The sequence below is a fragment of the Oreochromis aureus genome, linkage group 4 (assembly GCF_013358895.1).
Source record: "Oreochromis aureus strain Israel breed Guangdong linkage group 4, ZZ_aureus, whole genome shotgun sequence".
In the NCBI taxonomy this organism is placed as follows: domain Eukaryota; kingdom Metazoa; phylum Chordata; class Actinopteri; order Cichliformes; family Cichlidae; genus Oreochromis; species Oreochromis aureus.
In genome coordinates this window covers 2,197,272-2,213,783 of record NC_052945.1, presented here as the reverse complement: position 1 = coordinate 2,213,783, position 16,512 = coordinate 2,197,272, and the positions used below count along the sequence as shown (strand labels likewise).

Here is a 16,512-nt window from a genome sequence, read left to right as displayed (position 1 = left end):
GCTGCGAGAGAATCCTGATGAGGATTCATGTGTGAAAAATTTAAGATTTAATTTTGTGTATTTCAGGAGGTGGAGCCGTACCTGCTGCAAACGGGCACCGTTAACAGCATGGAGAGCTCCCAGTCTGTTCCCAGTATGTCCATCTCAGCCAGCTCTCAGAGCAGCTCGGTCAACAGCCTCGCCGACGCCTCCGACGACAGCAGCAACGAGATGGCCATGATGCAGGAGGGCGAGCACACGGTCACCTCCAACAGTTCCATTATCCACCGACCCACGGTAAGCGCTTGGCTTAAAGCTCACCTGACATCCAGCTCGCCACCTCTGGATTCTCCATCCTGATCCTTCTTCTTCCTCCTCCTCCTCAGGGTCAGGACAACATCTACGATGATCCGTACCAGCCGGAGATGGATCAGCCTCAGGCTCCTTCAGCTGGACGCCGGCGAGCCTTCTATCGAAACCGTGACCACTTTGCCACCATCCGCACAGCGTCTTTGGTAAGATCCGTCACAGGCAGAGGTGGAGTTCCACAGATATCTATGAATGGAGCTGTAGTGGAGTAAAATGACCTCAGGCTGGAGTTGGTCCACAGAGAGTAGTGACCAGTCTTTTTGGCACCGTCTGCACTCAGAGATGCAGACAGAGCGATGGACTAACAGGCAGCCTTTTGTCTCCACCACCTCCACCTTTCTTCCCTGTTAGTCTTTAACAGTATTTAAAGTTCTCAGTAAAAACAGGCTCATGTTTTCACACGTGCATCGCATTTGTGAAGTTGTGAATAATCATGTGAATTAATCAAGATTACATTAAAAATGATCATTTTTCTGATACTCGAGCCGACCTGCTGAGCGCTGCGGTCCTTAAACCTCGCCGCTGTCGTGTCCCTCTGCCCGCCGTCCTCCAGGTGACCCGTCAGATCCAGGAGCACGAGCAGGGCTCGGCGCTGCGTGAGCAGATGTCCGGCTACAAACGCATGAGGCGGCAGCACCAGAAGCAGCTGATGAGCCTGGAAAACAAGCTGAAGGCGGAGATGGACGAGCATCAGCTGAAGCTGGACAAAGAGCTGGAGAACCAGAGGAACACGTTCTCCACCGAGGCCGACAAGCTGGGCAAGAAGCACCAGGCCATCCTGGAGAAGGAGGTGCAGTTTTTACTGTGATAATCTTTCGTAGGGTTTTTTTCATTGATGAATTCTGAATCCAAAAGAAAAATCTGATTTCAGTGTTTTTAACAGGAATTCCTTAAATTAAGTTTTTGCATCATTTCATAGATCATAAATTAAAAGGTTTTTATCTGTCTTAATGTGAAATATCAGTTCGTTTATTAATGTAAGGATCCTGTTTCTGTGCCCGTGCAGACGAAAGCTGCTCTGGCGGAGGAGAAGAAGTTCCAGCAGCACATCCTGGGCCAGCAGAAGAAGGAACTCACCAGTTTACTGGACTCGCAGAAACGCCAGTACCGCCAGCGCAAGGAGCAGCTGAAAGAGGTCCGAGCGAGTTCATCCACAGTCAGCGCAGCTGCGCGTGCCATGCAGAGTGAACCAAACGTAGCTGCTCTTAAAGGAGCCGTTCGTGCAGACAGGCTGTAAATTAAAGGTTTCTGTGAAACAGAAAAACCAAACAGCCTCTGCAGCATCAGCGTTTGAAATGAAACGATCTCTCCCACAAACGGAGAAATTCCTGTTGGAGCTGAAACATGAAGCTGTTTCCATGTTTAAAATAGAGTCGCTCAACAAAAAGCATGATATGAAAAATAAAAGGCAGCACAGCTGAGTTACAGCTGGCATCTGACTGCATCTGGATTTTCAGAATAAAGCAGCAGAAGCGATCTGTGATACTAACAATAAATGAGCTGACTCTGGTGATGAAATAAAGAGATCACAGTGCTGACCTGACTTAAACTCTGAACTCTGAACAGGAGCTGAGCGAGAACCAGTCGACTCCGAAGCGGGAGAAGCAGGAGTGGCTGGTCCGTCAGAAGGAGTGTCTGCAGCAGATGCAGGCAGAGGAGGAGGCCAGCCTGCTGCGGCGGCAGCGGCAGTACTACGAGCTGCAGTGCCGCCAGTACAAGAGGAAGATGCTGCTGGCTCGCCACAACCTGGAGCAGGACCTGCTCAGAGAGGTGGGACACCAGCTGCGTTTGTACCGCTCGAAGGTTTTTGCTCTGCTCTCTCCGGCTGTTATCCGTTGTGATTCCCGCCGTTCTCCATCCTTTAGGAGCTGAATAAGAAGCAGACCCAGAAGGACCTGGAGTGCGCCATGCTGCTGCGGCACCACGAGTCCACCCAGGAGCTCGAGTTCAGGCAGCTGGGTACGATGCAGCGCACCCGTGCCGAGCTGATCCGAACGCAGCACCAGACCGAGCTGACCAATCAGATGGAGTACAACAAGCGGCGCGAGCAGGAGCTTCGGCAGAAGCACGCCATGGAGGTCCGGCAGCAGCCCAAGAGCCTCAAGGTACCTCGGGAGGATTACAGCACCACCTCCAGGCTGTCCTGGAGAAAGATCCCTGAAGCACGAGTTGTGCAGATGTTTTACGTGTGCAGTAACAGTTCAGCCCGACGTCCTGAATGTGTCCCACGCAGGTTTGCCACGTTTCTTAAAACCCTTTGAAGCCCATCGGAGCGGGCACGCTCAGATTTGCAAAACTATTTTTAAATCCCAGTAGAATTGCAACCACAGAAGCTGGCGCAATAATATTTTTTGCATGTGAAACTGGAGGAGTTGTACTTGCATTCATAACATGCACTCAGCATGTCCCAGGTCGCAAGTTTCCTTCCACATATGGCTTTTTGCAAAAATTGTGTAAAAAGCGCTTGCAACAATAGAAACCTTATAATCCACAAACACGGTTTGCCGATCCGATCAGCTGTTCGTGGCACCTCGTACGTCAGCGCGAACTATCGCATTACCTGCGACGATTGGAAGGGACGTCACTTTTCATGGGAAATGTAATTATTTCCCTACAGGGCCTTTCAAAGGTTTACTGGTGCTGTTGAAAGTCCTGTTTGACTTTGTGCATGTCTGTATCGTTTCTGGGAGGCTTAATTTTGATGCAGTTTTTGGGCAAATTGTCAACAATAATATTTATTTTCATTTACTGCAGTTTATAAAAATCAGTACATCTCAAAAATGAAACTATGAAGAAAAATTTGTACAACTTTTTTGCAACCTGCTGACACGTTTAGATCATGTGACGTCACGTGTTAGTCACTGTGACGACTGGAATAGGCTCCGCCCACATACTGCCATGACTTGAAGTGGAAATATTTAGTCAAACTACATAAGGTTTCCAATATCAGCAGAACTTTGGGGGAAAAGGGGAAGAATGTGGCAGATACTTTGACCTCTTTACGAGGATTCTTCTGAGCAGTAATGTTTTTATTTGCGCAAGAACGGTTTACATGAACCAGTGTGGGGTTTGTCTCATTTTACTGCTGCTTCTAACCCGTGGACATTTGACACGTTTCCTTCTGTTTCAGTCCAAAGAGCTGCAGGTCAAGCGTCAGTTCCAGGAGACCTGCAAGATCCAGACCCGTCAGTACAAAGCTCTGAGGAACCACCTGCTGGAGAGCACTCCAAAGTCCGACCACAAGGCCGTCCTCAAACGCCTCAAAGAGGAGCAAACACGTAAGCTGGCCATCCTGGCCGAGCAGTACGACCACTCCATCAACGAAATGCTGTCCTCTCAGGCTGTGAGTAAGGCAAGGAAACCTCCGTGCACCTGCACACCTGACAACCACCCACACCTGAAACCCCGCACACCTGACAACTTCCCACACTTCAGCACCAGCACACCTGAAAACCTGCACCTTAGAACCAGAGGCCTGTACTACAAGGCAGGATTTGGGCTTATCCAGGTAACTTCAGGATGAACCCTGGCTTATCAGCCTGGGTATACACAGAGGCTTTTCTCTTCTTACATTGCCATGGCAACTTGAGCGGCAGATCTAACCTGCTTTAGGGAGTTTGAGGTCAGAGATCAGTGTGAAATCACACAGTGACAGAGCTGTCATCACCATGCTTCAGATGAACTTTACTAATACAGCGGCTCTTCCACTTTCCTGCAGAGCCCCCCCCTCTGCTACCCCTGCAGCAGCGCTTACCTTCACTCTGTTTAACCACCTGATTTTTTTCCCCCTTTTTTCTTCCTTTGAACGATCAGCTGTCCATGTTTCTGATTGGTCACATGCTGCAAACCCCGCCTCTCCCATGTGAACGTGCTCACAGCTGGACTGTTAAACCTGGGTTGACCCAGCTTGCCAGATTTAAAGGACACCAGATTGGAGTAGAATATCCTGGATATGTTGAACTTGCTTCGTAGTACAGAGCCCTGAGCGCTACAGCTCAGCTCGGTTTAAAGGAAATAAACCGACTGAGGAGAAACAACCATGTTTATTAAATCCTGAACGGATGTTATTCACTTAACATATTCCTAAACGACTGATTAAAAACTGCTGAGTTTAAATTTAATTTCTTTCAGCCAAAAATATCTCAAGTCAGAGCAGCTTTAGATTAGAGAAGTCCAAATATATTTATTAATTTAAATATATGTAAACATGAAGGCATTAAGTAATATTTCAGGGCTGAACTTATTATTTAATATCTTTGACTTTATTAACAAGCTCGTTTAGCTCATCATAAAAGTCACACCTTTGATTTTGGCCTAATTTTTATTTTTAACAGAGGTGACTAAAGTTTTTGGTCAGTGTGCACCGATACATGTGACTCACATGTGGACATCAGCTGATACTTACAGTTGAAAGCGGCTGAATTTTCTGTTAGATCGCCTGAAAGACTGAAACCTTCATCTTCAGGATGAAGAATCAGTTCCTGTCTGTAGTTTTCAGCTGAATGATTTTCATTTTCTAAAATAAAAAGAGAAGAAATAAAAGAAAAACGTGCACACATGCAGCACAAACACTTGTTTTTCACCTGGTTGACTTTGTTGCTGATACCGAGGCTCTGTTTCGATCCCACAGCTGCGGCTGGATGAGACGCAGGAGGCCGAGTATCAGGTCCTCCGCATGCAGCTGCAGCAGGAGCTCGAGCTGCTGAACGCCTACCAGAGCAAGATCAAGATCCACACGGACACGCAGCACGAGCGCGAGGTGAAGGACCTGGAGCAGAGGGTGTCGATCCGCCGGGCGCTGCTGGAGCAGAGGGTGAGGCCGACTTCACTCTGACAGTCGAAGCGCGTCACAGCGCGCCGCCCGCATACCGGTCGAGCTAACCGCCGCTTTTCTGTCCGACAGATCGAGGAGGAGATGCTGACTCTGCAGAACGAGCGCTCCGAGCGAATCCGGACGCTGCTCGAGCGCCAGGCCCACGAGATCGAGGCCTTCGACTCGGAGAGCATGCGTCTGGGCTTCAGCAACATGGCGCTGACCGGCATCCCGGCTGAGGCTTTCAACCAGGGCTACCCGACCCCCAGCCCGTCCTCGGGCTCCGGCGGCTGGCCGTCGCGGCCCGTCCCGCGCTCCGGCAGCCATTGGAGCCACAGCGTGCAGAACTCGGTGACGACTCCATCCTGGCGCAGCCAGAATCACGGCGGCGGAGGCTTCAGCCGCGCCGAGTCCATCGCCTCGTCCCACGGCCTCGGCAGGGACGGCGAGATGAGCAAGAGCCGGGGCCACTCCTCCTCCTCCCATCACCAGCAGCACTACCTCCCCCAGCACTACCAACACCACCAGAGCACACCGCAGCTCTACCGCGACGCCCACGAGCGCGACTCCAGGGAGCGGGAGCGCTCCAGGGAATGGGTGGGAGGAGGCGGCCACTACGCCCATCACTCCCAGGGCCACCACCTCTCCTCCCATGCCTCCTCCCAGTCCCTGGCCCTCCTGCCTCCGCCACCTCCGCCTCCTCCCATCGCCCTCTCCACCTCCTCCCCTCCCTCCTCCACCTCCTCGTCCTCTTCCTCACAGGGCGGCTACAGTGGTGGCGGTCTGAGTGTCAGGGGCCCCAGCCTGATGGCGCTCAGGAACAGCCCTCAGCCGCTGAGGCGAACAGCCTCCGGGGGGCCTGGTGGCGGGGGGAGCGACAGCGGGCTGACCCGGAGCACGTCGGTCACCTCGCACATCTCCAACGGCTCTCACCTCTCCTACTCGTGAAGCCGGCGCTGTTCTTCGTCCGGGGGCGCCGTCCTGCTTCTCTCAGGGGACACAGAAGCAGAACGGCGCCATTTTGAGACGCCGTTTCGGTCTTCAGCGCTCTGATCCTAAAAAAAACTCGTCACAAGTTTTAAAAAGTCAATTTTGAACGTGCCCTTTATACGCAGTCACTACAGCTGCACGGGAGCAGCGATCAGTCAACAACACGTCCAGCTACCGCGACGCCAACACGTCGACCGAGACAGAGCGACGGCTGTGGAGCTTCCACTCGGCTCGCGGTGCTTTATAAACCACTGTAACTATGTACATAGCTGAACTGTAGACGCCGTTTCTGGTTCCTAAGTGTTTCATACATTCAGGGCGGGGGGCGGGGTTTGAAGGCGTGGTGTACAGGCGGCGACCGATTTCGTAAAATCAACTTTTATTTGTAGTGCTAAGATTCTGTACACGACAATAAAAACAAACACTGCCGTCTTTCTGTTGACCTGACACAAACCTACCACTGCCCTCCGAGCCACTTAAAGGAACACGCCCATGTCGCCGTGAGTCGCCTCGGTGTCAGCGCGCTCGCTACAGGAAGCCCCTCCATCTTTGTTTTTCTTTTGTTCAAACAACCAAGTTTACGAGATCTCTGCGTAGTGACGTTTACACTCGTCTCTGAGGCAGATGTTCTACTTCCTGTTGATCCCATCGTACGGGAATGATCTACTGGCCAGCAGGGGGCGCTGTGAGTGGTCAGACTGAAAGAGCACATTTTATTTTAGTTTCCGGCATCGTTAACGTCTGCTGATGCGTGCTGAATTAGGATGGCGCCTGTTTCTGAACGATAACTCCAGCAGGCATCAGGAGGAGAGTCAGCTGCCTGTGGATGATGCTGCTGCTCAAGACACGCCTCGAATCAAAATGGAGGATGCCATAAAGCGATTTGTGGCGTTTTCACTACAACAGAAAAACGTAAAACAAGTTTCATGAAGAAGAAAGTTTACGTTTCTCTTTCAGCTTCGCACAATTCCCAAACTGGCAAATGATCCGTGCCACGTTCTTACTCTCAGCACCTCACGCAAGATTTAGCTTCAGGTGGAATTCTTTAAATGGTGTCTTTGCGCGTTTAGTCTGCAGGTAACTTAACTTAAAGGTGTGTTTACCTGCCGTCATTATCCTGTTGTAATGCTAAGCTAGGCTAACCGGGGCTCCTCCCTGTGCTTAATCTGAGAGCTCGACGTCGGGCGACTCGTTCCTTCAAAGTGACGCCGCCGCAGAGTTTTAGAACTGAAAGTGTGTGTGTGTGTGTGTGTGCGTGCTCCGACAGCTAACCCCACACCTCCACCTGACCCCCCCCTTCCTCCCTCCACACTCTGCATCTGTAGATAAGGTGTACATGTGCGTCACAGAGTAGTGCGGTGCATGGAGCTCGTGTACAGGCGGCGTTTGTATGAATAAACATGCACACTACCTATTTATATAAAAGCTTATAGATGTAAGATACCTGTGTACAGGTAGCAGGTAAACTGACGATTGTTCACTGTCCAAAACTCTTGACTTGTACATAGAAGCACTAATAACTCTGAGGCTGTGTTAGAGTAATAATGATGATTATTTTGTCACGTGACCTGATTTGTAGACGAATAGACGCCATCATTATTATTACCTCTACTGCAGCTGGAATATTTATGTTGTACGCTAATTTTTAAATGTGGATTGCCAATTTTGACCACTAGGTGGGGAATAAGCGCAATGTTACTGTGATAGAGTTATAAAAAATATTCACGTTTCTAAGGAGGACAAAAAGGACTACCTTTCCCAGCATTCCTGTCGAGGTCTCAGGGTGGGAGTCTCCAGTTCTGGGCAGGGCTGCAGGGTTTTTTGTCTTGTTTTCATTTCTTCTTTTTTTGTTTGTTTGTTTTGTTTTGAGCCAGTATTATCACATGACGTATGGACATATTTCCGGATCTTTCACTACGTTTTGGTGCCATAACTTTATCATTTTTTTGTTTTACACATCGCAGTCTTTATGGTGCGAAAAACTTTCCCAAAAACACTGTAACATCTGCAAGAACACCTCCAAATACGGAAGCCCAAAGGTGTCCAATATTAGACTTTTTAAAAAAATGAATAGTATTTATTAGTATAAGCAGGTTTTAAAACGTCAACCTATTATCAATACATTCTTTAATAACTAATGGCAGACTAACACTCTAAGAATATTTTATTTTATATTTTTTAGTTTTTTAAATAAAAATTCACATTTATTCCCTAAAGAATTCCAGTTTTGTGTGTTTTGAGCTGGCAGTGGACCTCAGAGCTGTAATTATAATTTTATTTAAAATTTAGAGTAAAACCACTTTAACATTTTTATTTTTTTTTTTTTCTTCATGGCTTTTTCCCCAAAGTAACTGAACCCATTAATTAACCAGACATCAGCAGCTCACCTCTGTCATCCTTTGTCTTGGCACCCTTTTTAATTTTATACATTTGTTTATTTATTGGTTTTTATATTTGAGATTTTAAAAACGTTTAAATTACATGAGAGCTAAAAAGAGACTTCTGTTAAAACAACCTTTCAGTCATTCAATTTTTTTTTTCTAAACAAAAAACCCATTTGGTGTTAATGAGTTAAATTTTAAGATTTATAATAAGTTTCAAGTTTGTTGGGATAAACTTTAAATTATTTGCGTTTAAGGTGAATATTGGCATCTTTGGGGCTCCGTACAGGAATTCCACTCTGTGTGTTTTCCAGACAAACACCTCTGTTTCATTTTGCACAGTCCGAATGGGTAGAAGATCATCTTTTTGTCACGTCTACCTCATTTGCACTGAAAGGAGACGAATGTTCAGGTGGACTTTTGAGGAAAAACAAAAATTTCTTGGCTTTTTTTCGTTTTCCTTCATTTTGTGCAAATGTTGACGGGACGATGAGTGCAAGCAGGAAGGGACAAACTTAACGCCGCGCACAGTGGAAAACTGTCCGCGGGACGTGCTGGACTTTAAAGACACGAAACGCTGCGCTGAGGAAGATGTTTGGTGGGGCGGGGCGGGGTGGGCGCAGTGCTCCTCCTCCTCCTCCCTCAAAAAAAAACAAACTTCATTTTGCCAACTTTGTTTTTTTTTAAATAGCATTTATTGTGAAATGCTAACCATTCCTCAAGTGTTATTTTGCCAATTAAAGCTGCAGACCGAGGAAGAATCCAGATCTTCATCTACGTTTACAGCCATGAGCAGTTTACTGACTGCAGGATTTCTGTGTATTGTCACGTGGTCACAATTTATAGGACGTGTTCATGTTTGCTGTCCTCAGCGACAGTTACAGAGATGTTTTCATGTTCTGGTCAACAAAACGTTTAAAATGCTTTTTAAATGTGTCGTCTTTATATTAGGAGCTGAAACCGGTCAATCGAACAGTGTGATTGGAAATTTATTGATAAGTAATTTTTTTGGGACAAAGTTAGATTGTCATGTTGGAGCTTCTCCAGGATTTTAAAATATCTCGTCTCCTTTAAGAGGAAAGATGTTCACAAAGGAAATCTCTTTAAAATGTATATTATTATAAAATGACACTAATCGTTCTTCAGCTGATTGTTCTCTTTCCAACAAAGTTTTAATGTGCTTAATTACAGCACAAGTCCTAAAAACACAAACGAATTACAGTTAAAATCGTATAAAACAAACTTTTGGAACTAGAAAAAAACGTCTAGCAGCAAAAGTTTCAATCTTTATCGATTTATCGTTTCAGCTCCACATTTTTCACTTTTTCTACATTTTTATTTCATTTTCTCAGACTGCTCTGTGCTGTGTTCAAGGACAGTTTTACATTTAAAAACTGAAGGTTCACTCTGTTTGAAAGTGCAAAGTTACCGATTTCAAGAGTGGAGGGCAAACAAAATGTTTCTGTTCGATTCCTCACATTTCCTCCTGCAGCTTTAAACTTTCAGAAAAAAAAAAAGAAAAATCCCCGGGAGCGTTTGAGGCCGTCAGCGTGATGAGGATGAAGAGAAGGAGGCAGAGTCGACTGCTGTTTGTGTGCAGAGCAGGATGAAGGCTGTGTGTATGTCAAAGGAGGGCGAAGTGAAAATGTTCAGGTCGAGTGTTTCAGGAGCGTTGGAAAAATGAGTTGTACAGAAACGTAATAAAATAATTTTGGAGAAATAAAAGAACAAAAACAGAAAAGCTGCTTTGGTGTTGTTTCCTTTCCTATTAAATCGTTTCATGAATATTTAAGATTTGTTTTGATCAGACTGTAAAATTTAGCTGAAATTTTCAACACCAGGGGGCGATGTTTTCATTAATGATTTTAGAGTTTGGCTGCTTTTCTAGATTTTAGAAGCTTGCCATCACCAGTGTGTGAATGGGTGAATGACTGAATGTAGTGTAAAGCGCTTTGGGGTCCATAGAGACTAAGTAAAGTGCTGTACAAATACAGGCCATTTTGTTTTGGTTTTTTTACCATTTTCTCCTGACCTTTCACTTTTTGAATTATTTTTGTTTAATTCTGTTCAGGCTTCAGATATTTAAAATTTTTAAATCTTTAAACACAAATTTTAAAAACGTCTTTTGAAGTGTTTCAGTGTATGGAGAACCAAAGTGTCAAAATGAGACAAAAAAGAAATGACACCATAATTTCCACTCAAAGTTAAAATAAAACTAAATTGCTGCAATGTATCTGTTAATAATGAAAATGTTTATTTTCTCTTGCTGCAAAAATTTTCTTTTTTTATTTTCATTGGGCACTTTCGGCTGGGTCCAGACGGTTTTACTCTGGATGCTCTCGGGGGTTTGAAGCAGAGATCTTCCATGTGTTGTAGGAACGTGTTGGCACTGTGCAGGTAGAAATCAAACTGCAGCCCAGACTTTCTGGTTCCGATTCATTACATACGACATTACAGACATTCCTCAGCATGAACATGTCTTCTGTGTGAGGGAATTCCTCGCTGCGCTCCAGAAGGCAGTGCAAAGAAGAATGACGCTTGTCTTTTTAGAAGGTTTTGCAGTTTGTGTTAGAATTAAAGACTAAAACACAATTGAGAGTGGGTTTGGCTTACAGGGTTTGTCTCCATGTAAATGGGTTTTAAATATGTGCGTTAGTCTGATGTTGTGTTATGGCTGCTGTTGGTAAAATTTGAAACAAAAATTCACCTATGTTTTGTTTCCTTTTTCAGAGCGCAATGTGAGGTGGAGCAAAACATGAAGATCCTTACCAAAACAAACTTAAAGACACACAAAAAAAGTTTCTTTCTCTTGATTATTTTTTTCCATAAATGTAACAGCATAATCTCCCTTTAATTTGTTTTTCTACAAGTTTATTCTTTTATTTAAAAAAACAACAACAAAACGCTGTCGTAACCTTGCACTTTTATTCTGAAAACAACCGGAAATTGTAACTTTGTTGTTTCCGGCAAAAACCTTTTGGACGACAGGAAGTGACCTTTTCAAATAGTCTCCTGCAGTTTCCTTCAGAGACCCCGTGGCGGATAAAAACGCAGAACAGGCGCACCGTTTGTCGCACAAACTGCCGCAGACTGCAGACATGGAGCCGGAGAACATTTTCCTCTTCGTTCCTAATTTAATCGGTGAGTTTTTCCCACCTTTAGCGACGCGGAGCTAGCTTAGCTTCAGCCGGCGAAATGTAAAATTCACCAAACTCCATTCAAAAACCGTCCATTTTAGAGAATCCGGCTCATCTGCTTTATTTGGGCAAAGTGAGCCAATTAACGTCACAGTGGAAGCCAAATCAAGCCGAAATTATTGGTAAAGGACGGCACGTTGTGTTATTGTATTGTAGTTGCTTGCGTAATAATAAATGAGCATTTTCCCCCTGAAATCTGTCCGATTTTATTGTGGATAAAAAGATTGATCAGGCCATCCAGTGATGGGTTTTTACAACTTCAGTGTGATGCTTTTAAATGCCTTCAATTATGAAAAATAACATATAGAATATTCATCGTATGTGGACTACACTGTGCCCAGTGTAATGTATTAAAGTATTTTATAAGCCTCTATCTTTTGTAATTTTTGTCTTAAAATCAGTTTTATTGGAATAGGTAGCTGTAACACAAGTGTAGAGACATAACAAAGTGCAGTATTTTAGCAAAACATGCCAAATAATATGCAATACAAAGGAATTTTCTCATCACAGATAATAAATGTTAAAATCATTAAAACACACTCTGTTTCTGAATAAATTCCTCCACCTTGGTTGGATCCTGCAGGTTACGCCCGGGTGGTGCTGGCCCTGATCTCCTTCTTCCTGATGCCTTGCTGCCCGTGGCCGGCTGTCTTCTGCTACCTGTTCAGCGCTCTGCTGGACGCCTTTGACGGCCATGCAGCGCGAGCGCTCAATCAGTGTACGTATATACACACGTGTGTGTGTGTGTGTGTGTGTGTGTGTGTGTGAGAGAGAGAGAGAGAGACACGTCCAGGTTTGAGTCCTGAAGGCAAAATTTGACTGAATGTGTTGGATGGAGGATGTTTGTTTTCCTGATGTTTATACTGGGTGATAACCACACTCTGTATATAAAAGATGGAAGGAGTGTGGTTGGGTTTTTTTAACCACTCTCACTGCTTCACAGTCAGAGTGGGTCGGTGTGGTATGTAAAAAGCACGCAGTGGTGAGGTGGATCCCTCTCTGTCCAATCAGGTGCAACATCTACCATGTCTGCAGAAACACCCGCTGATGTAGGAGGACGCCCCTGAGTAGATGTCTGTGTACGTCTCAGGCTGTTTTTATGCTCGCTGTGTTGTGAGACAATCTATGTGGGAGCTTCAGGCTGTGTTTATTTCTGCTGTAGAGTTTTAACATTGACTCAATCGCTGCTGGATTCTCTGGTGGACGTCAGAGGAACTGCAGCCATGACGGTTCCTGCAACAGGTCGTGTTCTGGTCTCACGGGCCACTCTGTCTGTTTCAGCCACTAAGTTCGGTGCCATGTTGGACATGCTGACCGACCGCTGCGCCACCATGTGTCTGCTGGTCAACCTGTCCCTACTCTACCCCTCCTACACCTTCCTGTTCCAGCTCAGCATGTGTCTGGACATCGCCAGCCACTGGCTGCACCTGCACAGGTGGGCAATGTTTCTGTGGTTTTTAAGGTGAAGTGATATTTAGCTGTGTGGTCTGAACAGACTGAATCAGATCATGTTACCCAGTGACCCGTTTTAGGGCCATGACAGGTGTAAGGACGAGGCTTTGTGCTGCGGTGGCGACTGATCGTGTTTTCTTATCTGTCGTCCTCAGCTCGACGGTAAAGGGATCAGCCAGTCATAAAACCATCGACCTCTCCGGGAACGCCATCCTACGCCTCTACTACACCTCCAAGGTCTGTGTGTCGTATGATAAACGTGTCCGTATGAATTTTAAAGGAACAGTCAGTGAACGTGTGTGTGTGTGTGTGTGTGTGTGTGTGTGTGTGTGTGTGTGTCCTGCAGCCAGTCCTGTTTGTGATGTGCGCCGGGAACGAGCTCTTCTTCTGCCTGCTCTACCTTCTCTATCACATCGAGGAGCCGGCAGGTAAGGGCTTATTATCCTCGTCTTCCTCACTTTCACAGTTGAGACTGATTTTGGACATCGGTGTTTGCGAATCAAAGTTGTTTTAGTCGAATAAGATTCTTGTCGACTAAAATCTAATGTGGATTTGGTTAAAGTGTAAAGTTTGTTTTTGCTGGTAAGAGTTTCGCTTTATTTTCTTTGATATCGAACGTGTCCGTACATCTGCTCTGCTCTTCCTCACCAGTGTCCTCGTTTTGTTGCATTTTCATGAGAAGCAGGGATCATGGGAGCTAGCTTCTGATTGGCTCACGTCCAAACTCATCCCGCCTTACTGCACACCGTTATTAGTTCTGATTGGATCTCATCTTTCCAGAACATTTTCATCTTATTTTTTATTTGTTGATGAAAGTGTCGATAAATGTCATGATGATGTTCTCCGCGAGCGTTAGTTTTGATTTGATTATCGTTATTGGTTAATTAATGCACTGATGAACAAGTTGCTGGATTTCTCCACAGGCTGGCTCTACTGGCTGCAGGGGCTCTGTGGGATCATCTGCCTTCTCAAGTCCGGCATCAGCGTCCTGCACCTCATCACTGCCTCGCAGAACATGGCCGCCATGGACGCCGCCGAGCGGGAGAAGGCCTCGAAGATGAAGTGAGAGGTCATGGGGAGGTGGCGAGAGCTGCGACAGCATCAGCAGATCCGTCGCGGTTTCACTTGTTGTTTTCTTAAAGGGAAAGTTTGTCAGAGCGAAACGGATTCTGACCAAATATGGAGAAAAATATTCCAAATCCACGGCACAGCCTTTAAATCACAACATAAGCTCATAACGCAAACTTAAAGGACAACACGCACTGTTACATGTACCGATAAACGGACAGGTCCCCGGTTACCGCTCACCTGTTTTATTACGCTAACGTCAGAGGCGTGTCCGGCGGTGATGACAGCGAGAACTAACGCAGTTGTTCTTTATTTTTCCGTTAAAGCGACGGTTCGTATCCGATTTATCGATTACACAGAAACAAATGTTGCTCTTTCTCGCTGCCACACTTTCTCAGTTTTACATCATAGCGATAATTTAAAAAAACATCTGAAAGCTTTGAAAAACACAAATTTTTAAATTAAATATTTAAGTTTGAACAGACAAATACAGAGGACCAGAAGTCGAAAATGAATGTAAAAATCACTGAAAGAATATAAAGTAATGTTAATAATGACTGTAGGCAGGAATTATAATATTCCTGTTATCTGCTCATGTGTTTATACATCATCAATATTTAAATCCAGAAACAAAAGTAACTACAGAAATAACAGAAGTGACTAAAGTCTGGGCAAAATAAATGAGGCGCGATGTGAAAGGACACATGTAGTCTAAATATGTAAATGAAGAAGCAAATAAAATGGCTAATTATTACAAAAGTAAACAAGAACTCAACCGTTTTTTTGGGGGGGGGACATTGTCAGTCCTCTGTATCTGAATATGAACTTTCCAAATTGTTGTTGTTGTTGTTATTATTTTCCTATTTTACTCATCAAACTATTAACTGATCCACAACGTTAAACACAATGAAAATACAGATCAAATACAGATTATTGTAATTATTACTATTGCTGTTATTTTTCTTCTTATCATCATCATTATTATTATTATTATTATTATTGTTGTTGTTATTATTATGCATCATTTCCAGGTGTGTAGCAGCAGGATTGTGAGGACAGACTTCTGTGTCTTCTGTCTGATTGGTGGCTGCTGTTAGGTCGAAGTCGTCGGCTAACAGCAGCCACAGCAGTGATTGTGATTAATTGACAGATGATTGACGGGAAGCTCAGTCTGAAGCTGAGAGGAGGCGGGGCGTTCGGTCTGACTGGACGCACCTGTGCAGGTGTGCGTGTAGATGATGTCATGACTCAGTGGTGTCTGTCAGAAGGCCTGAGGCTCTTTGCTGGGCACCGACATTTTTATTCGGAGGAAAAACTCCAGGTGTGTTTAAATGAATGAGGAGCAGCTGACGATGTGTAGCGCCCATTAACCATCCGAAGGCGCCTCCACTGTGACCGTCAGGCTGGCTACTGACATGTTAACGGTAAAATCTAAATTCTAATGCTTATTCCACTCTCTGAAAATCCACTTTTTATTCCTTATTTAGATGTTTTTTATTTGTTTTTTGATTTGTGAAGACGAAACCGTCCCTGAAATGTCGACACGACCAAAAGCTTAAATATTCCTCTCACCTTTCGTTCTGTTCCCGCGCCTCACTTCCTGTTCCTGCTGATGTTTGGCTGATTAGACGGAGGCTGAGCTGTAGCTGGGCTCATTTTATTTTAGTGTTAGGAGAGGAAGCGTCTCCTCTGTCAGAAACTGTACGTTTACCTCACCTGAGGAGCACCAAGTGTTACCTGTGTGTGTCGCTGTGAGGGAGCCAATCAGAGAGTGTGCTGAAATCCGCATACTGTATTTGCTAGAATGTATTAATATGAAATATATATCTTGAGCTGAAAGCCAAGTTTGATGTTCTATTTAAAAGGAAATAATGTTGTAATTTAAACATTTGTTGCTGGTTTTGTTTGCTTGGTTTGAATTTACTGTGAAAAATTAAAAAAAACTACAAAAGAAAAATATTGTGTTCAATAAAAAAATAACTTTGAGTTCAGTTCAGATTTGTATTTAGACTTTTCTCCTTCAGTGCAGTTTGGACTCCATGAGCTGTCGATTTGATTGGTTCTGCTTTATTTCAGCTTTTCCCAGAAACTGAAGGTTTATTTGAGAAAAGCTTTGAAGACGAGTGCAGAGCTTCCAAAGCTGCTGTGCTGTCCTCTGCACCGCTTTGACCTTTAGTTATTTCTTCCTGTTCCGTATCACATCAGAGTTTATTTTTTGGTAGTCTTGAAATTCTTGTTCTACTGAAGCCAAAAAGTTTAACAC

The 16,512-nt window shown here is 44.9% G+C and overlaps 2 protein-coding genes across 6 annotated transcripts in view; both read left to right on the top strand.

Annotated features, from left to right (window-relative positions):
- The window catches only part of taok2a (TAO kinase 2a), a 97,384-nt gene extending 87,111 nt beyond the window's left edge, over nucleotides 1-10,273 (top strand). For 2 of the 5 annotated variants that reach the window (XM_039610855.1, XM_039610856.1), the window contains exons 12-20: nucleotides 67-276; nucleotides 366-494; nucleotides 902-1,138; nucleotides 1,355-1,483; nucleotides 1,915-2,118; nucleotides 2,214-2,453; nucleotides 3,479-3,856; nucleotides 4,979-5,161; nucleotides 5,252-10,273. In XM_039610855.1, the coding sequence (XP_039466789.1) occupies nucleotides 67-276; nucleotides 366-494; nucleotides 902-1,138; nucleotides 1,355-1,483; nucleotides 1,915-2,118; nucleotides 2,214-2,453; nucleotides 3,479-3,856; nucleotides 4,979-5,161; nucleotides 5,252-6,109 (2,568 nt within the window). In that variant the 3' untranslated portion in view covers nucleotides 6,110-10,273. The remainder of the gene's footprint in view (nucleotides 1-66; nucleotides 277-365; nucleotides 495-901; nucleotides 1,139-1,354; nucleotides 1,484-1,914; nucleotides 2,119-2,213; nucleotides 2,454-3,478; nucleotides 3,857-4,978; nucleotides 5,162-5,251) is intronic. The other 3 variants (XM_039610859.1, XM_039610858.1, XM_039610857.1) reach the window with 3 other exon arrangements.
- Nucleotides 10,274-11,501: 1,228 nt separating this feature from the next.
- On the top strand, nucleotides 11,502-15,194 carry cdipt (CDP-diacylglycerol--inositol 3-phosphatidyltransferase (phosphatidylinositol synthase)). The gene is made up of 6 exons (XM_031737719.2): nucleotides 11,502-11,673; nucleotides 12,313-12,447; nucleotides 13,011-13,164; nucleotides 13,337-13,418; nucleotides 13,528-13,609; nucleotides 14,105-15,194. The coding sequence occupies exons 1-6, from the start codon at nucleotides 11,631-11,633 to the stop codon at nucleotides 14,245-14,247; spliced, it is 639 nt and encodes a 212-aa protein (XP_031593579.1). The 5' UTR covers nucleotides 11,502-11,630; the 3' UTR covers nucleotides 14,248-15,194.
- Nucleotides 15,195-16,512: the final 1,318 nt, after the last annotated feature.